The sequence below is a fragment of the Trematomus bernacchii genome, unplaced genomic scaffold, assembly GCF_902827165.1.
Source record: "Trematomus bernacchii unplaced genomic scaffold, fTreBer1.1, whole genome shotgun sequence".
Taxonomy (NCBI): Eukaryota; Metazoa; Chordata; class Actinopteri; order Perciformes; family Nototheniidae; genus Trematomus; species Trematomus bernacchii.
In genome coordinates, this window is record NW_022987714.1 from 17207911 (window position 1) to 17230286 (window position 22376).

Consider the following 22376-nt stretch of genomic DNA (forward strand, 5'->3'; position numbering starts at 1 on the left):
GATATGGAAAATCCACCCAAATGACCCCAGAAGTGGTTTCTTTTTGCTAAATCTCTCTAAAAAGGTCAAATGTCACTTGTTTTGCATCAATCTTGATACAGGGTACTTATTATATGTTGTACTTTGGATTCCTAAAGCTTTTAGTCTACCTTACCATCATCCAAGGGTAGTTTTCACTATAAGTAAAAAATAATTTTTGGACGGACACTATAATTTACAGTTTTTTACTATGTAAAATCTGAATTTTCTTTAAAATAAAAAACATCTATTGATTCTGACTTTTCTACATCCAACTCACAGGTTTATCATTACTTTGAGAAAAAAGATTATTAATTTAACCCTTTTAGAAGGGAAGATATGGTCATTTGTTCTGGGAATGTCATTTTCGAGCCTGAGACCTGAAAAACAGGCTCAGGGCTTAAAGGGCCCATGTCATGCTTTTCCAGTTATTACCCGTCCCCTTGTGTGTTATGAAGGTTTTTATGCATGTAAACGGTGTGCAGAGTCAAAACCCTCAAATTACACCCTGTAGCGAGTAAAACTCTTAACACAGAAAATACCTCCCCAAAACGCCTCGTTGGAGATACGTCATTGTCCATTTGATTCTTCCATTTCGTTCCGGGTACGGCATGATGTCAACTCGTACCCGGAACGAAATGGACCAATCCGTGGAGCCGTTACGTTACGTTAAGCCCCCGCTGATTGGTCCAAATTGACCAATCCACGGACTTCCTCACACACACATCTGTGTGCAGGGAGCAGGGAGCTCAGCTGATTTCTCCTCCCTGGCTGCAGGCTGATAACAGACAGTTGGGATCGCGGCGAAATTCTCTCTGCAGACCCATTCTCACAGCGTTTATCAACCTTTTTCTTACTCAATATCAAGCCACACTTATTGTTTTTACTTCGGCTGTGAGTTTGTGTGTGCTCAGGATGAGTTTGGCTGTGTTTGGCTGTGTATCGCTAACAAGGAAACAACACCTCCACGGAGCTCAGCGCGATTCACAACGTCCCGACCAATCTGTTTTTGAAACTTTTATTTCCAAAATCACACGATAAATACATTTTTGAAGCTTGTAAAGGGAAGATGACAGGCACCTCTCACTCGCAATCTGCTCTTCCGTAGCGCAGCTCCCCCTCCCTCCGGCTGAAATTATGAATGTAAGGCGTATAGTAATCATAGATAACACGGCAGGGTCCGTTACAGTTTGTTTTCATCTGATTTCAATTAAACAAAGTCTTGGCTTTCAGAATATTAAACTTGTTTCGGCAAATTCAGATGATAAATACAACTTTGAAGCTTGTAACGGCATAATTACAAGCGGAGAACGGAGTAACTTAACGTCACAGCAGGCATAACAACAGCCGGTGTTTCTCGTGAGTGTTTTCCCCGGGAAACAAACACAATATACACAAACGCAAAAATACACAAACACACACACACACACACACACTCGCGAGCTTCCCCCAGACCAGTAATCCAAACGGAAATATTTTCCCTCCCCTGACTATTTTGATCATTTGCTCCGCTGGTAATCAATCAGATCGATGGATTCCAGAGAAGAGGAAACTTTGAAGGCCTTTTTCTCAAAATGATGACTCTGTGACAGTCATTATATAATTAAGCAATAGCTCACGACAGGCCGTGGTATATGGCCATTATATCACAGTTGAGGGGCGTGGTTCGGCCCGACGCGAAGCGTCAAGCAGTTTGCTTTTCAGCCCAACTGTATACAATTTTTCTCAGACGCGGAGGGATACTGACTTGTTGTGAAAAGTAACTACAATTCGCTAAGAACCAATCAGATTGCTTGATTTGACTTGTCCGTTTTATAATGTGACATATTTTGCTTAATATTTGGAGTACAAAAACAATCCTGATATCATTAGAAAGCTTGGAATCTCCTCTTTCCAACAGTGTATACAACTCCAAATGTGTCTTCGGGTCAATGCGACTGATTTCAATAGAGCAGGTCACATATGTACTATATTTAAAGCAACTACAACTCACTATTACAAATGCAATGTTGATTTAACAATTTCTTGTTTATATTATGAATGGAGCTTGAGAGGCATCTTGATCAGTTATTGTAATGTATGCTAATAGGGCTGCATAATTTGGAATAAATAACTTATTGGATTTTCTTTTATTACACATTATGCAATTGAGCTATGATACACAATATTGGGGGATTGATTATTTAGCAACATTTTTCTCATTTAAATATATATTCAATATAAATAGTGTGATTTTTTTTTTTCTCTTTTTTTTTTTCCTCTGTACTTTGCAGGGCTCGAGCTTAAGTACGTCCCGTCGCCCTGGGGCCGAAAAAAATAGGGTCGGGGAGGAAAAATAATAATTTTGGGACGAGAGTTAAAATAAAAATACCCTGCTAACTCTAAGAACGGCAATGAAACTGACTGCACGTTTTGTGTAGCACACAGTTATTAAACCTCCTTGTCAACATAAACACACACGGCACACGCACAAAACATTTAGCAACCCGCGAAATACACACACACACACACACAGCTGTGACCGTGAATTTCTGGCCCGCGAATTCGTAGCTATGTACTGACTGAGTGTGTGTATTTCGCGGGTTGAGTGATGTACAATGACAATGGCATTCCGTGGAGGAATTCTGCAATTTTTTTACCGTTACATCACGAAAACGCACAGCAGAACCAGACCCTGGAGCGCCCGGCCTCTTTATTTACTTACTCCTCTTCATCCCCTATGGGTAATAAGTAGGGATGTCCCGATCACCTTTTTTTGCTCCCGATCCGATTCCGATCATTTGATTTTGACAATCTGCCGATACCGATCTTTATGCAATGCATTAAGAGAAAAAAAAGGAAAAAAGTATTCAAGTTGTCCCTTAAACCTCACGTTCTCCACCACAGATAACGGCTGGTCATCCAACGCGATGAATTCAGCTATCTTGGCTGTTATGTTTTTGGCCTTTTCACTGTTCTGGGGCAGTTTCTCTTTCCTTTTAAAAGTCTCTGAAAGTGTTGGTTGTTTCAGTGCCATTACCTGAGTGGCCCCTGTGTACTCGTCGTGTTGGTGTTTGTTTCTCAGGTGGCGTATTAGATTGGTCATGTTGAACGTAGCTCTGTTCTTTCCACCACGCGGAACCTCCGCCTTGCAAACATTGCATCTGGCTGTTACACTGCCTTCGCTTTCAATTTTATAATACTTCCAAACTCCTGACATTTTCTCTGTCCCGACTCCAGAGGCACCAGCTGAACGTAGCCTCTCGTTAGCTTACTGCTACTATTAGACACTGCGCCCTGCCCACTCTGTTGCCAGATTTGAGAGAAATAAGCAACCAGGTCTATGAAAACAAGCCCAAAAGAAGCAACACATACATGATGTTGTGTAATTTTAAACCAAAACTAAGGCCTCAGGATGACTTTAAGACGTGAACATGGTCATTTTTGTTTTGTAACATTAAATAAAATAATAAAAATATTTTATAAAAAAAAAAAAAAAAAAATCCCAATCCCCGATTTTTTTCTCCCGATTCCGATCTTTTGAAAATCACGTGATCGGCTCCGATCCCCGATCACGTGATCGGATCGGGACATCTCTAGTAATAAGGCTGAGATGAGAACTCTCTATTGTATTTAGTCCTTAGCAATATGCTGTGCATAGGGATGGGTACCGAGCCCCGGTATTAAACGGGCCTATTAAAGACAGTGGTACCGTTAAGCTCCGACGTTATCTGACTTTTTATCGGTACTGGAGACATTTAAAAAATATATTTCCTATGTATTATTGGTACATAAACATTATATTGCTGTTTTAGTTTCGCCAACTCCGTTTCTAATATGCAATAAGACTACAAAATTCATCTATGATGTATTTTCGATCTTATTTTCCATCTTTCCAATCCAGAGATCTCTCTCTCCCGTCTGTGTGCGAGGGGGCGGGGCAGTTTGTAAAGGTCTCCTGACTGTGTTACAGACTGTCATCCTGGTTAGTGGTTACTCTGTCTTCTGTCTTCAGGAGTGTTGGATTTTTTTTGTTAATTGGATGGGGCGGATTCAATATTAGAGTAACTTTCTCATTTGTGTGTTTTTTCAAATATATTTGGCCTTTGTTTCTGTGTTTGACTGATTTACTCAAATAAAAGGGTTGATGAATTATCATCTAATGATTTGTATGATGTTTTATTTATGTTAAAGGTCACTTTGAATGATTTTAACTAATGATAATTAAACTTCGGAACGGTCCACATTAATTTCGGGACGGCTTAGATTGTATTTCGGGACGGTTCCGGGAGGATGGTGAAAAAAGTTAGTCGAGAACCCTGCTTTGAAATAAAACCATTCAAATGATCTATATTGAACAAAATCATCTAACTCTACTTTCTCACTCTTGTGCATGCTTGTGTTTGTTTTAGTTTTTCTTTCACCTTTCAGGCCATGTGGACTAAACCTGCCCTCTTTTTTTTTGTATGAGTATACTCGCCTTACTCACTTCCGTCTTCTCTCTGTTCCGTCCTCAGAGTCCTGGTCCCGCTCCAAAGGGCGCTGCAGCCTCATAGGACAGAGCACTCCCTCCTCCTACACCCTCCTCCCATCCGCCCCCCTCCTTTCCCGGCAGCAAAATATGAGTGGGCACCAGCAGCAGCACCCTCTGGGCTTTGGACAGGTCAGTTCACTTCCATCCTTTGTCTGCATTTATTTAGGTTCCCTTCTTAAATAGTCACTCCGAGCGACAGAAGCTGGACCCTTTAGTAATTTCAGAGTGCTGTTTCAAAGCTGTTTATAAGTAACATTTGATTATTTAGAGCAGCTCACTGCTTGAGAGCACTAATGGTGTTGAATTGGTGAAAGTTACTTTGTAATCAGGCTATTTACCTTATGTAGCTTATTTACCTTATGTAGTCCCGCCCCTTTTCCAACTTCTGGTTCCAACACACATGTCAGTTCCGTATGTATGTATGGTTTTACAGTACCACATCCATCCTCTGTTATGGCACATTTCCACTGCAGGGCCTCGCACGGCTTAGTACGGTATAGTCAGGCCTTCGTAGGCCAGGCTCACTTTATGCTGCGTTTCCATTACAGTTTAGGAACTGGGGTAGTAACTATAGTAACGCAGTGTAGGCGGAGCCGTGACGTCATCTTCAATGCGAAACACAAAACCAACATCAGCCGTTAGCTGTTAGCACTCAGAGCTCACAGCTCCTCATATCTGTTTAGAAACTAGACACAAGTTAAACAAGTACAAACCACAGACTGTCTGTGTCATGGCGAATACAGTCGCTGGTTTATTTATGTCTGTATAGACCAGGGGTCTGCAACCTTTTTGACCAAAAGAGCCATTTTGCCCCCTTTTCCAACAATTTCTTTTGTCTGGAGCCGCAAAACATATTTGATAGCTTGATAGCTTGTAAAGTTGTATATATTGTTACATCATAAACTACAGTTTTTTTGCATTTATTATTTATTACATTATAGAAACCTGTTTAGGAATAAACAAAGAACTCTTATAAGGAGAATTTAAAAAAAAATAGAGAGTCCTCTGCACATTTGAAGAAAATGAATATAATTAAAATGGGCCCACTTTGAAATAAATAAAACATATAGCTGCACCCTAAAAAGAGTTAACTGATTGAATTATGACTGAAGATCGTCAGCTGTCGGAGCATATACAACGTTAGCTTAGCCTATCTCCATTTAGAAAACACGCATTTTAAAAGGTTTTTCGCCTGCCGTCTGTCTGCAGACTTGTCAAAGCATTAATTCATGGTTTTTACTAACCGGTATCAGTATGTTGTTACTTCGGCATCATTTTGAAACGTGTATTACAATTAAATCACGGTCAAATATGTTCATTTTGTTGTAGTTGAAGCCCCCTTGCCAGCGATTCTCTCTAGTTTAGCATACTCAGCCCAGTTGTTGGCCCGGAAAGAACCTGGATTTTGGAGGGCCAGAAAAACTGTGAAAAAGTACCTGTTAGCCGGAACTACCCCTAGTGGAAACGCAACAAAAAACGGTCCGGGTTTGGCACGGCACGCTTAAACCGTGCTACGTGCTGCAGTGGAAATGCGCCATAAGTGGCTGGTGGGATGACAAATGATAATGGCCCAAAATCTAATGAGGGCATTTGTAATAACTGTAGTGCCTTTGGGTGTAGCTGGCTATGATATGAGGAACTACAAAAAGTTGTAAATCACAGCAGCAGGTCAGACTGCATACTCATGTGGACAGTTTATAATAACTCACTGCCAGACAAAGGTCCACAGTGTTCACATTTATAAAAACAAGTTAATCAAGAGACTGAACTCAATTAACTTGTCATTGTGCTATTTAGCTAGCGAACAGTAGCTATCTAGCTGACGGTAGCCATCTATCCATCAAATTGGCTAGCGAACGTTAGAATAAGTGTTATAACTAAATAACTGTAAATTCAAAAGCTTTAAAACTGTTTATTTTGCAAGTAAAGTTTGCTAAAGCTGGGGACACTATGCAAAGTAGCATCACTTAAGCTCTAACCAGAAGTACCAACACATACAGTGGTTTAGCTAACTAACTAGCTTACATTTTCTCAAACCCCATTATGTTAGCTTTAGCTGATGTTGCATCATATTCATCTGATACATTGTCATCCTAACTAACAAGCAAGAGGCATTACATTGTGCATTCTACATATGAATAATAGTTTCATGTTTTTTTGTAAAAAGAAAAAAGAATGCTCTGTTTCTTTAAACAACATCATCATTTAAGTGTACAGCGTCAAATTGGATATACAAATGGACCCTTATTGAGATTGTATGCTCTTTTTAAATTGTTTTATTTATCAAGGCAGCAGTACATGTGCATAATTATTTTACCGGTCTGATAGTCATATGTTTTGACTTGTTTGTCTTTCTTGATTGGGTAAAAAAAATGTTTTAACACCAGGCAGGGACGTAGAGGGATAGTTCAACATTTTGGGATGTTTGACAATAGCAAGGTTAGAAGAATGATACTGTGCTAAAAATAAATCTAGATCCCATTGATTGTTTAACAGTGTATTCATCCTATTTCCAGTATTTTTGCTAAGCTAACCACCTGCTAGCTCAAGCTTCATACAGAATACAAGCCTTAATCAACCTTCTGATTTAATCTCACCAATAAAAGGAAATAAAGGTTCCCTAAAACTGAACCTTTAACAGACTTTCTGAGACTGAGTGTTTATCATGATGTCTTTCAGGTGCCGTACGGTTCCAACCTCAGCAACAAAGAGTGGAACGGCAACTATGGTCCGCTGCGACCGCACGCCTACATCCCCCCCACGGTGCACACACACACCTTCACACACCTGCAGCACAGCAGCCCCACACACACCTCCGCCGCCCCGCACACACACACCCTGCTGTCCTACCCTCCCAACGCTCACCACCCACACCCCATCCTGCCCTCTCGCCCTCCCCCCCTCCTCCAGCACAGCTACGGTCTCTCCCACCCACAGGGCGGCGCTATAGTGCACCAGGTCACCCTGGGTATCAGCCACCACCCTGGACACCCGGTCCCCCACCCACACAGGCTCCTCCCCTCTCCCACCATCCACCCGCACCACCAGCCCGGCTACGCCCACCACCACCCCCACCAGTTCAAGCCCCCGTTCCTGCCGCAACACCCGTACATGGCCTCCCCCGCCGCCTACACAGGCTTCCCTCTGAGCCCCACCAAGCTCAGCCACCACCCCCAGTTCTCCTATATCTGAGGAGCAGGGGGGGGCCGCAGCACTACCTTCTGGTGAGGAGGGGCAATGGGAAGTGGAGCGGCGCTGCCACCTGGGCGGGGAGAGCCAGCAGCAGAGCACAACACGGACACCTGTGAGGAGGAGGAGAAGCAGGGTGTACAAGAAAAAAAGAAAAGAAACAATGCTGAAGATTTTCAGATTTTGCGAGGACGTAGAAATGTAGGATCACGTCAATGATCGGGTTTGATTGTCAGAAAGTGACGGATTTCCTGCGAAATCATGGGACAGTTATTAATCAAAGCTTTATTAGAGAGCATCACAAGAGAGTATGATGATAAGGAAATTATAATTAAGAACGAGTTTGTTGCACATTACCTCCTGTCGTTCGTTCGTTTAAGAAGTGATCAGAGATCTAATTTTCGGCGTGAGAGGATTTGTTGTTGTTGCTGTCAAGGTACCCCCCCAGCCCCCTTTATCTTCGTTGCCTTGTAGCGCGTGCTAGCCGCTCAGATCTGTGTGTTAAGCCATCCCAGTCTGTATTAACAGGATCGGACGCTCCTGTTTTGTTTCGAGGCAGACTTTACTGCTGCCGTCGCCTTGTGCCTTAAAACCCAGAGTCTCTGACGTTACTTCAGGAGCTTTTTAGATTGTACATTTAAAAAAACGGGCTTGCAGCACTTAGCCTTCAGACTCTGAACATGATGGGCTTATTGGATAAATAACGCTTGTGGTTATGTGTTTTTAATACTTTCAGTTTGCTTTCTAACTCAGAGTATGGATTTACTTTAACTAGAGGCTGCACATTTAGGGCTTTGACTGAATGAGCTTTTAATGTACATAAAAGAGTGATTGATATTTTGATAATCAATTTCTATTCACTATAGTACTTAATTCATAACAGTATTGTCACTGTTTACTGTAACTGCAATACAATCTAGATAGCCTCTGGGTTGCTGTGTTTTTATTATTTAGCATTATTAGTTTTTTGGGAGTGGCATAGACTACGTTTTGACTTTTAAATGCTTCTCAGTGTTTGATAACCTATCTACTTACAGTATCATTGCTGGCCTATTGAGTGTTAGAGGTGTATCGGTAATTGTTTGAAATATTATTATTTGTTTGTCCATGTATTGAAGCCTGTTGTCAGTTTTTAATACATTCCTTCAGGGTGGATGCATAGCCTTGATTTGTTGTTGTGTTCTTGTTGATTTCCAGTGTGTAGTATAGCTGTGTCTACCCGTCATATCAGCTGGTATTTTACTCAAATCAGTACCAAAGACTGTTCATTAATCATTTCTATCAAGAGCATGGTCAATACTATTTCTCCTTTCACCTCCAGCGTACTGTTGCAAATTGGAATATATTGTGAGATCTCTATTTAAAAAAAATAAATAAAAGAATGAGTTTGAGGTTTTTATTTTTCTGAGCTATGTTGGCTAATCGTATTTGGAATGTATAGATAATAAGCTGCTATGTACTGATTATCTGCCACTTCGTAGCTGTGAATTTCGAGGAATAATCTCATTCTAGCCTTTTTTGTATTGTAGTCCTGATTACTAGATACAATAGAAGTGGGTTTTCTCTTATATAGTATATTGAATGCTATTCCTATATGCTAGTGCCTCTGTATATTGGCTTTGTTTTGAAGTGATTGTAAACTGCTGTAATGGAAGTTTTTTTTGTAATATTCTGTTGCTTTTTGGTGTGTGTGTGTGTGTTTAGCGTCAGTATTTCAAACGTAGGCTGGGTTCACTGTTGGATTCTGTAACCGGTGTGTCGTTTATGTATTTTATTTTTTGATGATGACATGGCTTTTATTTCCGTTTTATTGGACTGTATTTGCAACTCTTCGTACTGTACAACTAGTGCCTTTCCTTAAACAAGCGACTGACCCATATCAAAGCAGTCGCACATTTGTAGACTAGTTCCTTCCGAGGGGATCAGCTCCTACTTTCACATCACAAAACCCCAAAGTTGTTTGTTTGTTGGACTTAAGACGAGGTCTGGAAACAATCCTCTTCTTCTAACAGAATCCTAAGAAAGTACAAGTCAGGGAAATGTTTTATTGCGCTCACCAAGAACAACGTGCAGTACTCAAAGACACAGGGCCTGAATATACACAAATGCAAAGCTTTATTCTCACATAGTGAATGTATTTGTGACACAATTCTGTTTCTGGTTTGCAAATGATGGCTACACAGCGTTTTCACTCGTCTTGTGATTGAGATGTTGATAGTTCTTGTATGCAGCTATTACCATAGGGAGATATCATCATGTGTTCTACGTCTTTCAACATGCTTTATCCATTATATTCAAAGTTTAGGTCCAAAGTTGTCCCCTCATGTACAACGGCTGCCACATGACAAAAAGAGAAGCTCAGTGTCTTTTTAGAACACACATTAAATCCTTATATTTTGGGATAAATAAAGAGTTATATTTCTACTAAAAATGTGGTAGTTATACCAGGAAATGTGCTTAAACACAACAAATCATGTACAAAACCGATGTTTCTAATTATTGATGAGAAGCTGAGCACATATTTTTTGTCATGGTGCTTTTCTTTCTGTATTACATTGTAATGGTTATGTTGCTTAAGCAAAGGGTGTGTTTTGTGTTCTCGTCTAATATGCTACTGTGTTGACGATGCTTAGACAAACGTGAGGATGCACTGTTCAGCAGTACATCCTAGAGTTATAATTAATATGTGTGGCACAGTAATCTGTACTTTATCTTGTTTTGTTTTGTTAACCCCGTGGTGTTCAGCCTCGCGTTGATTCCCACATGGCTCCAGTCTTTGTCAGCTCAGCACCTGTGATGAGATGAACTCACCTCGGTGATATCCCACGCCGTAATCCCCACCACTCTGGGTTGATTGTTTATAATCCCTCCACCATACCGACAGTTACATCATCAGAATAAGCAGAAGGTCATAGATCTAAAGCCAGCCGTCTTGAGTAACCCATTAAGCCTTAGGACCGTTTAAGTTCTTCTAAAACATCGGGGGAATGTATTCCTCTCACATGGAATGAAAAAAGGATCGGGTTAAATTCATATACAATATTTCAGAGTTTAGGGTGCTTTCAGAAATGAAGGCCAGTTTTCACTCGGCTACTTGAGTGGTGCAGGAATGAGTTCTAAAACCCAGAAATGAGTTAGCATTTCACTACTTCCGATTCCCCCGTCTCGAAGTAAACTTTTCTTTTAACGTGTTTTTCATTAGACGCCTGAAATAAGTTCTGTAGTCAGACACAGGCTTTAGAGATTGTCACGCTTTGTTCTATGACATAAACTGCGTCAGTAAGGACCCACTCGTGAATGTCCCAAGCTTCTACAAATCTATAAAAAAAAACAGCTGTTGCTAACCGCTAAGTGACTTAAAAAGGCTACTAAGTGTCCTCACACAGAACAGAAGTCCCCTTTAGCTTAGCGACGGTGATGGTTAACTTCCAGGTCCCGTACAAATATACATCATAACTGCATCACTCTATTTTCACATCACAAAATCCTATAGTTGTCTGTTAGTTGACATTAGATAAGTTCTGGAAACATATTTACAGAATCCTAAGAAAATCATGGAATGTTTTATGCGCTCACAAAGAATAATGTGCAGTACTTAAAGACACGGGGCCTGAATAAACACAAATGCATGACAAATCCACCACAAACATAGGACTGAACATCTCATCCGGGTTCTGGGCTTAAAAATAAGCTGTGTGAAATTTGACTCCTAAGACACGTTTTAGGTAGATTTTATACCACGACTATAATTATCGGGTTATTGTATTTAGACACAAATATGTAGACATGATTTGCTAAAATTGAAACTGTTACTGTTTTAAATATGCGTAGATCTTTTGTGGCTTTATGATTTTAATTTTTTGATTTAATTTGTATTCTTTAATGCTACACTAGTTTGACAATGTAGCAACTGCACTGTGCAATATACAAAAATATGAGGACTGGGAAAATGATTATTGTTTGGATGTGATAATGTGTGTCTTAGCAGTTTGCGGCCGTTTTTCTTTCCCCCCCTCTAGTTCTCAGTGAGTTTCAATGTGACCAAGCCTTATGTACCTTGTCACAAAAAGCGGGTTCCTTCTTGGTGACTCTTTATTAGTGAGTGTCAAATTATTAATTGATGGTGTACTATGTCAAGATTCACTTTGAATAAAAAAAGATATTTTGCTTCAATCGCTGTTTTCTTTATTCTTATCCATGTCGATTACCGGTATTACCGTCAGATACTTCATTCCCCAAAGTGTCAATCAAGGTATCAAAGTGTATTTATACCCAATATAAAAACATTCTACATTTGTCTCTGGGAGCTTTACAGTTTATACAGAATATGAATATGACATCCTCTGTCCTTAGACCCTCACATCGGACAAGGAAAAACTTCCAAAGAAACCCCACAGTTAATGGAGAAAACATTTAAGAAATCTCGGGGAGAGCAACAGAGGACGGACAGATGTGCAAAGGGTGTGATGTAAAAGATAATATATTTATAACATAAACAATCCATATGCTAGAAACATGAATGCGTCCATATATAAGATGAAGATGGATCCAGGTCGATGTCAATCTCCCAGGTGCCATCAAAAAAGTAGTATCAGCATCAGGAAGGACCACAGCAACAGGGAAAGCCACGACTCAGGACCCACGACTCAGGACTACAGCAACTGGCAGGACTCAGGACTACAGCAACAGGCACAGCCACGACTCAGGACCAACGACTCAGGACTACAGCAACAGCCACGACTCAGGAACCAGACGTAGCCTTCAATGCCGATAACCTGCCAGGTGACAGACACAACAAAAAACTCCAGGAAAGCTGGGTTAGTAGCATACATATTTGGGATACAAAAGAATACAGCAACAAAGAAAGAGAAGAGAAAAAAGGAGACAACTCTTTCTCTGCAAGCATTTAGAGAAGTTCAAAGCCTAGCAGGTGGACACAGTGTATGAAAATGGCCTATTAGAGAGATGTGGAAATACATATTTCCATTTAAAATAGACTTGCAACAAAGAGTGGGCACATGGCCAGGGGTAAATAGTGAGTTTACAAACACAAGTGTATAATTAGTCAAATGAATTGCTGCATTGTATTATTTTCTGGAACAGTGCTGTCATTAATGTAACTACAGTCTATGGTAATTGGCTAGGCTAGGCTACACCAGTGTGCAGCCTGTGCATATACAAATGTGTGTTGACAAAGTTTTAGCAATCCATTAGCTAAAGGTCCAAGTGAGCACTGCACTGTCACATTTGTCAAAGCATCTTCTTTTGTAGCCAACTTTTCGGTTTTAATATGACTTCCTACCATACAGTCTGTCTATGCTATTTACACTGATGAAGAATCTGAGAAGAAGAAGGCTAACATACAGTACATCTATTTTTCAGATTAGGGTTGTGGTTTAGTGCCGCCATTTTCTGTATTTGTTTCTCCAGCCGGTCTCTTTTGAATGCCTTGACAACTCACAGGGAATATGAAGCAAACCTATTAAAATAAAACATGTATTTAAATAGCTGTTGTTCTGAATGTTAAAAATGGGGATTCACTCTCAGTGGAGAACCGTAGTGTTTACTCATTAGCAGTGGTGGAGAAAGTATTCAGATTCTTTGCTAGTGCCTTTTTGGGAGGTTTAGTCGCTACTCGGAGTGTGTTTCCTCTGTGTGGCTGCCCTCCTGTGACCGGGCAGCCTGCACCGTGGCTCTGCCCTCAGCCCCCACCAGGGGCCGCCGGCCTCCCGCTGAACTCAGCCCCGGCGTCACTGCCTGCCTTGGGTTTTGGTCCTCAAATAATGCTGTGGGCTTCACATGTTTCCTACGGTCCATTAAAGAACACATGAAGACAGGTGTGAGTGGTTCAGCCTCTCTGGGCTCTGTTTCTGGTGGTGGGGTAATTAGTCTGAACGTCATGCCGGTATGTTCCCGTCATTTTCACCGTAATTACACTGTGTACAATTACTATCTGCTGGAAGCATGCGTAAAGCTAGCTGACACAACACCGGAAGTAGGCTATGTAATTTCTATCCATTTAAACAGAGGTGTAAATAAGTACTCAGTAGCAAAGTAGCAATACCACATTGTAACCTTTATATATACAGTCTATGATTGTAACATTACTATTTTACAAGCAAAAGTCCTGCATTCAAATGTGTACTTGAGTAAAAGTACAAAAACATTGGCATCAAAATATACTTCAAGTAAAAGTAGACATTTTCCAATTTGTCTCACATCCATATCAAAGGATAAGAAAAGTGACTACGTCAGCAGGTAAAAAAATGTGTGCTACTGAATATATTTTAGAGATATTGTAAACTAGCCATTCAGATAGTTCAAAAGTAAATATTTTTTTAGAGGTTCTGGAGGTATTGGCTTCTTAGATATGGGATGCCAATGCCAACCCACACTGTCCGTAAATATAGGCTAAATGTCTTTAAAGGGTTTAGAAAAGTTTGTTTCACAGCCATAAAAACAGTGGCCTGTGCCACTAAATTGTCTTATGGTAGAAACGTTTCCTTTTCGCAAAGTGAGTGCTCTAGCCCAGCTGTACCTTTTACCTCAGAATACGCGCCTGGTTCAGAAAAAAATGAAAAATGTCACACACTTATATTGAGTTTAGCCACATGATTAAATAATCAACCAGAAGAACTGTATTTGTCCAACAGCAGTAAGACTGGCAGTGGCTCAGTCAGTAGGGACTTGGACTGGGAGCCGTAGGGTCACCGGTTCAAGTCCCCGACCAGACCTAGATATGGAGTGTGGACTACTTGAAGAGGTCCCAGTTCACTGACAGCCCTAATATATATATATATGTGCCTCTTTCACTACTCAATGCTAAGTGCCCTTCCAGGTCGTTTGAATGCTTTTATTTTGAAAGCAGCATAGACTGTTTCCGGTGTTGTTTCAGTGTATGAACGCAGCTTCCAGCAGAGATGGAGCGCGCGCTGCGGTCGCAGTAGGGACACCAGACTGCTCACACAGAAACGGACACCGTGAGACGCGCAAAAAAAATCCCTGACATCTCTTTGTTTCCGGATCGATCCCCACAGCCTCCAGCAGGCTCATGGAGAGCGGAGCCCCGCTTGTCCGCACCGGGGGCAGGTTGATCGGATGCCTTTCACCACAGCAGCGCCGTTAGATGTTTTCCATTCAGGATTAATTGGTTGACCAATGGCTCCAAAACATGCGCTCCTCTCCAGCAGCGGCAGCGGCGGCTCCGGGGTTGGAGGGGTGAACACTAAACGAGACTCCCGCGCTTCCTCTGCGGTGGCATGGGTCCTGGATACGGGGATGGTGGCTGTGTGTTCGCCGAGGACGCGGGCGCTGGATGGGAAGCTGGCCCGGTGTTTGGTGACCGCGGTGCTGGTGCTGATGCTGCAGAGCTCCATGGCCGCTGACGGTAAGACTGTGTTTATTATCCAACCTGTGAGAGCGGTCCCTTATTCCTTATTATCAAACAACAAACGCACGCACAGCTGTATGTTCTGATTCCAATTGTAGTCACAAGCTGGATGATTGTTAATGTTATGAATGCAGTTCTTTATTAGCCAATTTAAACAGAGCCATAAAATAACCACTGAAAACAACAGCTGTGTAAAATATGAGGCTGTCATTCTGTTGCGTCTGGTGTTGTGATCTCTGAGGGGATTCATGTTGTGACTACACTTTATTGTTTAAAAGAAAACCGATGTAGTAGCACACAGGCCCTAACCGATGTCACGTCCCCAAACAAGCCGCTGGAGCGCACGGTGACCGCAGCGCCGCTCTGCCGCGCTCTGCCGCGCCGACACAGCGCGCTCAGAGCGGCCGATTGGTTTCATTAAGAAGGAAACTTTTCATTCATTCATGGAGCATTGAGCCCCGAGGCCGTCATCCTCGAACAACATCCATAGGGGACGTTTCACAGTCGGCACGGATAAATGATTTATCATCTCCATGTCTTCACAGCCATCTGAAAAAACATAAAAATAGCAGCAAATACGTTCATGTTGCTTTGACTACAGCTCTTAAAGAGGACAGGACATTTTTTTAGGGAAGTCAAAAGGTTTTTTAAATAACTTAAATACAACATGAACGATAAAAGGCAATTTATCTTTTTAATCCCTCTTGCATGTTTTAGCTATTACTTTGTAGGATTCTAAATATGTGTTATTCTTTGAGAGTTTTTTTTTATTAAAATATTTTATTTCATGTTTTTTTTAAAACTTTATTTAAAACAAATTTCAAGCGCTGGAATTTCAACCAACCTTGGGGTGTCAATGTTTGTCATTTTCAAGTCATTTTAAGCTGGTTAAACGTTGGAGGAGGTTACTGCATAGTATACATACACAAGTGATACATTCTTTGTAAAAGCAAAAATCCACAAAATGTAGAAGATTTTAGTAAACGCACCTGACACAGGATTCCAATTACACTTGCCAGGTCCAGACGTGCTCAGAGATGCAAGTGACTATTAAAGGATACATTCACCCAAACTATATTAAACATGTTCCACTTAACAGTATTTCATACTAGCCGTGTGGATAGCTTAATTTAAGGCTTTCCTGAGGTTTGGACGTATTGGCCAATAACCTAACCCTTGATGCCAACTCAAACTGGATGGGAACTGAATTTCAATGTCGGTGCTGGCAGCAGTGAAGAGGACATTTGGAAAACCTAAATGTCAAATGTCTCTTTCCAGGAATAATGATTCAGTTTTACTCAGGACAGACTGTGATATACAATCCACCCAATTTAACCAAAACGACACAGACATATGTAACAAAGTCTTTGCTTTTTGGTATCCTAACATACATATGTAAACATCGCATTTCATATACAGTAGAGTGAATGTCATTCAAGATATGTTTGCTTATTTGACCATTGACCAATTTAACATTAAGTTACCATTGACTGTGTGCAAAATGTAATGTAAGTGTAATTTTAATGGCTCTCAAATGTCCACAAAAGGATGATCTTCCTTATTAAGAGTTCAAGATCTATTGGAAAATATCTGCTATTTTATCCAAAGAAACGATTAGCTTTTATTAACAACACGTAATATCTATTTTAAGATCCTCCCTTCCATCGAGTACTCGATGTCCTCTAACTTGAGTAATTGGAGGTCAAAAGCAGAACAAATGGTCCTTTCTTCTGTTCTCCATTTACACCACAGGACCGATTAAATAGTTGAATGCTTTACCGGCTGCTCTTTTGGCCTGCTGCTATTTTATATCCCGATTATAATTTAAGTGATTGACTGGGAACTTATTCAGAGAGCCAGAAGAAGACTGCCTCAGTATCACCCTCAGCAGCCTTTCTTATTAACTCTCAAATTGGAAAATAATGAAATAGTGTCTCCCCGCACTTACACATGCCGCCACCACGCAGGGTGTAATTTGATTTTAATAAAGTAAGATTGCGCCCCTATAATAACCACAAATATATGAAATGCGTACCCCCTTGTTAAGCACATGTTTGAGAATGAAAGAGCTACAGAATACGGAGGAGATTGCCAAATTATTTGGAAGAAATACAGTTAAATCTGAGCAAAGCGCCCACTCACACATATCCTCTTTATATCATGCTGCTGGACCACAGTCAGAGACAGCTTTGCCTTTACATGGGGAGATTTGATTTCCCTTCTTTGACCTGGTACTCAAGTGTTGAGCAGTTTCAGGTGTTTAAGAGAGAAAACCTTCATATTGTATTTTTGTTTTCTCCATTTATTCTAATACTAATAAGCTTTATTTGTATAGCTCTTTTCATACACCAGGTGCAGCTCTAAGTGCTTCGACAACATGGCGACACATCACAAGTTAAAACAAAATAAATAAATGTGACGGATCATTACAGTAGTTTTTGTGTGTGTATGTGCGGGGTGGGGGGGGGGGGGGGGAGCAGCTGTCGTTGTGAGTTCAGCCAGTTGATAGCTGAGGGGAAGAAGCTCTTCCTGAACCTGCTGGTCCTGGTGCGGAGGTTCCTGTAGCGCCTCCCAGAGGGCAGGAGAGATAAATAAATATAACAATATAAAAATAAATAATGATAATAATAAGGGTTAAAAGAACAATGAAACAAAAAGGATGTTTTGGAGGCTGATGCCTAGCCGGTGTGTGATGTATTCATTTGTGTGTGAGCATAGTGTTTGCTGACACACACAGTACATGTGCGTTTTCTTCTGTAGGTGATTTTCTTTTCGGTTTTTTACAAGGTCTACAGAGATCTTCATCCTCAGTCAATAGCCGAGATCTATTGGTCCTTGTTACCATGGGAACAGATCTGCAGCAAGTACTTTTCTCGCAGTGTGTCTGTGTTTGTCAGTCAGGGATTGAAATAACATGTGAGTAAGCGCCAGGTTCCAGTCTGTTGCCTAATCATCAGCGTCACAGATAAAACACTCTGCTAGTTTGTGAGCTCTAAGCTGAGCTGACCCTCTCTGGTTGATTTCTCGTCATCTCTGAGTCACTCGGTCGGCACACACTGCTGATGTTTTTGCTACAATTAAACGTCATCTGTGTTTGTGACCCTGTTTTTAACATCTCATTATACCCAGCATTTTCAATAACACTTCATGTTAGAGCCCGAGCGTGACAGTATTTCTTGTCATTTGGATGTAGCAGAGGTCCCAGGGGCTCTGGGGAATAACAGAACATTAAAAGACTGGGCTGCAGCCATTTGTTTAAAATGAACAAGAGCAAGTGGCCAGATAGACTGTCTTCTCTTTGAATGACTTTCCTTCCATTCGTTTCTAACAAAAGGGAATTGATGAATATAAACAAAGCTGTTTTCAGAGACACATCAGCATGTGAAAAAGCAAACTATAAAACACAGGCTTGTCTAGCAAAAAGGTTAAACTTCACTCAACCTTTACATCACAAAATGTGACATCCATCACGCACTCACTCCTGTTGGATTACTTTGTAACATGAATCCTGCAGTTGACCTCCTTGTGATCGTTGAGAGAAAGACTAAGGTGCTGTTTACACGAGAATGCAAACGGTTGTATCCGCTATTTTTCTCTTTCGTATAGCCCGTTCGGCCACACGAGGCTGTAAACGGACCCCGCAAACAATAACGGGTCCCAAGGTGGATAGATCTGCAAACGGAACGCTCTGGGGGGCCAAACGGCTCAGTGTGTACACCCTATACGATCATTTTCCTGATAACGATGAAGCCATAGCCCCGCCTCTCCCCACCTCTGCTGCTCACTGCTGTAGCATGGTCAGTAGCCAGTGGCGGACTGGCCATCGGGACGTTCAGGACGAATCCCGATGGGCCGGTACTGAAGTGGGCCGGTCGTCGGATAGGTCACTAGCACCCCCCCCCCATTGACAATTTACTAGCGTTATTTACTAGCGGTACCGAAGTGGGCCGGTCGAGAGTCCAGGGCTGATTTTTAGTCCCAGTCCGCCCCTGTCAGTAACTACTGTCAGTAGCTAGTGCTACTGCTACTGACCATGCTACAGATGTTAGTGCAATATCTACAGCTCCTCTACCACAACCATCAGCAACAAGTGGACATGGAGAACTACATGAACTACATGTTGCTAAATCCACCGCGGAGAATAAACAGAAGGGCAACCAGGCAACCATGGCAACCATGCTCGGGGGTCTTCTTCACTGCTTTTGGTGTATTTTGTGGCACTTACAGGCCCGGCATATGTACTACAGCGTCTCCAGCGCTTTCGAGCGGTCTCGTGTGAACGGAAGACTTTTTTGATATCGTATTCGGTTCGTTTGCGTTTCGTTTGCGTTTGCGTGTAAATGGGGTCTAAATGATTGACAAAGTGATGACTTTGCAGCGTTGTATTGTAAACCTATATGTAGTGTTTTCCATGTGATAAGCCTTCAAACATATGCATGCCAGAACGCAGATGTCAATTTCTAATGCCTGCTTATCCACGGACATATTTTGGCTGGTACCAAAAAACGCCAGTCTGATTTTGGAGACACCTAAAGTGCTTGTACTGGGCGCTAAAAAATCGAAACTCCAAACAGAAGTTCAATATTGACAAATCTTGGGGGACGACACATCCTCATGCTCTGCTTTGGTTAAAACTATGACACTGACTGCCCATGTGCAGGTACTGTAATTAGAGCTCAGTTTAAGACTGTTCTATAAAGGAGAGGCCCATAAATAATGCCTGCTTCATGACTTTTATGATATTTGGACTATATTTTGGACCAACTTCTTACTGTCTCAGCAAATACAGCATATTGAAATACATCTTGGTCTTAAATGGGGGAAACAGACAATTCCCTGAGGTTTAACCTGAATGGGACGGAGAGGAATTGAGTCTGGCCACAAAGTCACTGATAAATCCTTTGCTGATCATCCTGTGTCTGCTGTCACCAATTCAAGTGATCAATTGTACTGATTGGGTGAAGAACGGCCTGGCTCCTCTCCGTCCCCTGTGGTTTCTGAGAGCGCAGGAGTTGGCGAATGATCAGAGCTCTGAGAGCCGGCGCTCCGTGAAACTGATTAGAAGTTTAGAGTCTGTACCCAGAGAAAAAGTTCTTGCATGGAGTCTGAAGAAAAGCAGTGTTACATCCATATATGAAAGCAAGACGAAAGCGGTAATCAGTCAGCTCCAGACGCTTACTGAGGTTGAATTTAAATGTGATTACAAAGTCGATACGATTCCAGCTCAACGTGAAGATTGACATTAAGGTGGTGTTTTATGCATGCTCCATATCCACGCAGTCACACACAATGAACTTGATGATATCGGGATATGCAAAGCTGCTTTGGAAGCAAAATCGTGTCTCAATGACTCATACCATATCTGGGTTTGTATTGGATTATCAAAAGGATAACATCTATAAATACATATCCTTGCAGAGCTTTAATAAGCATGAAGAATGCCTTCATTCAATGTGAACTTTGAGTATTTGTATATAATAAATGTGGTGAATTGCACAAGGTTCATGGTGCACTTAAAGCACAGAGCTGGTGTTTAATGCATGGAGGCTGTCAGATGGGATGGAAACGTTGATGATGGCTGACAGATGAGAACGCTTGCTATGCTACAACCTGCTTTATCTGATGTCATAAAGATACACACACACACACACACACACACACACACACACACACACACACACACACACACACACACACACACACACACACACACACACACACACACACACACACACACACACACAGAAATAGAATGAATGGCAGCACGCTCTGCTGTTTCCTCTTCAGCGCCAAAGTCAATTACATTTCCAGGATTCAATCCAAACGCTTTCTGAAGCCAAGGCTCACTTCTGTTAAATGTATGTTGTGTCATAGCATGTCTCTTAAGATGTCTAAGGAAGGTTATGTCACCAATCATTGAAAAATAAAGCACACTGTTGCCTGGTTAAGGTGTGCGTGGAAATGTAAGCATTAATGTGCTTAACATTAACAAGATGGTTAAATAACTGCTAAAAACATGTTTTAAATTCAAGGCAGTCTGATATAAATGAAAGTAGGCTGGTGAGGCTATTTGTAACTAATTCCTTACAAAGACTCAAATAAACAATAAATTGATCTTACTCTCAAGTGCAGTATTGTCTGCGTTTTCAAAGCCTGAAAACCTCTATACGTCCATTGTTTCCTACGTTTGTTAATGACTTATTATCAGTGCACGAAGTGACATGTCCCGTTATAATGACACACACACTGGGATTTACGAAGAGTTAAACCATCATACATCAACCTGCTGCCAAAAATATTTCAAGAGATCACGTGTATTTATCTGTTGTGAAAATAGTCCCCAATAATAAATGATTACTATTGTCTGTTTGACATAGTTCAGCTTGTTTAGGAAATGACTGGGCTTTGGTAAAGACACTTTACAATGTATCCGTTCTTATTTAAAATTCAGAGAAAAATGTAGCTTGTGGATGTTATGTTCAGACACTTTTTGTTTTGGAAGAACACATTGTTGGTTTAGGTCATTTCAGGGGATGTCTGGACTAAGAATAAACAGCTTTATCCTTTGAACTGACAACGTGAGCATTAATGGTTGTACCTCCGTTCACCAGTTTGAATAACCACTTTGTGAACAACTTACCTTTACTTAGACTGTAACTACCACCCTTCCATTAGCACTGATTCAGAGAAGATGTAATCCCTATTGTTCCGCCACACATTTCCATGTCATATTTTATCCACATGGAGTCTCTGGAGAGGGGCTAAAGAGCCACATGTGGCTCCAGAGCCGCAGGTTCTCTACCACTAGTGTAAGGCAGTGACAGTTTCTCTGTGTTACATACATAGTCTTTTCAAAATAAACTTTCAACGTTGGTTTTCTTAGTTGTAAAGTTACACATGCAACAAAACTAATTGGTACGTTTAGGCAACACAAGAACAAGGTTTGTGATTTGCGATAAATTAAGTAATGTATGTTACGTATCAGCTAAGTACGTAAGTAACATGACATAAGTTAGCTAAAATAAAGTAATAATAATTGACTTGCTTTTACAAAGGACACAAACAGCTGTCCCAGGCCGTTTCTTTACCTGTTGGCTTTAGACACCATTTTTTGTTATGTTGTGAAAGATGGCCAAATGACTGCTTGAGAAACTCATTTTAGGGCTGGTGTAGCCATTATAGTCTTGGCTTTTGAGAACACTGGGATGTTTTGTTGTGCCAGCAGCTCATCACTGGCTGGCTGTGGCCACAGAGCGCTGAGCACAT

General features: G+C 41.3%; 2 protein-coding genes across 4 annotated transcripts in view; both read left to right on the forward strand.

The window, feature by feature from the left end:
• Nucleotides 1-11893, forward strand: part of LOC117491820 (homeodomain-interacting protein kinase 3-like) — a 54700-nt gene extending 42807 nt beyond the window's left edge. The window contains 2 exon segments of the mRNA XM_034141918.1: nt 4515-4660; nt 7211-11893. Coding sequence (XP_033997809.1) covers nt 4515-4660; nt 7211-7723 — 659 coding nt within the window. The 3' untranslated portion in view covers nt 7724-11893.
• Nucleotides 11894-14785: 2892 nt separating this feature from the next.
• kiaa1549la (KIAA1549-like a) overlaps nt 14786-22376 on the forward strand; it is a 137743-nt gene continuing 130152 nt past the window's right edge. For all 3 annotated transcript variants that reach the window (XM_034141919.1, XM_034141921.1, XM_034141920.1), the window contains exon 1: nt 14786-15107. In XM_034141919.1, the coding sequence (XP_033997810.1) occupies nt 14879-15107 (229 nt within the window). In that variant the 5' untranslated portion in view covers nt 14786-14878. The remainder of the gene's footprint in view (nt 15108-22376) is intronic.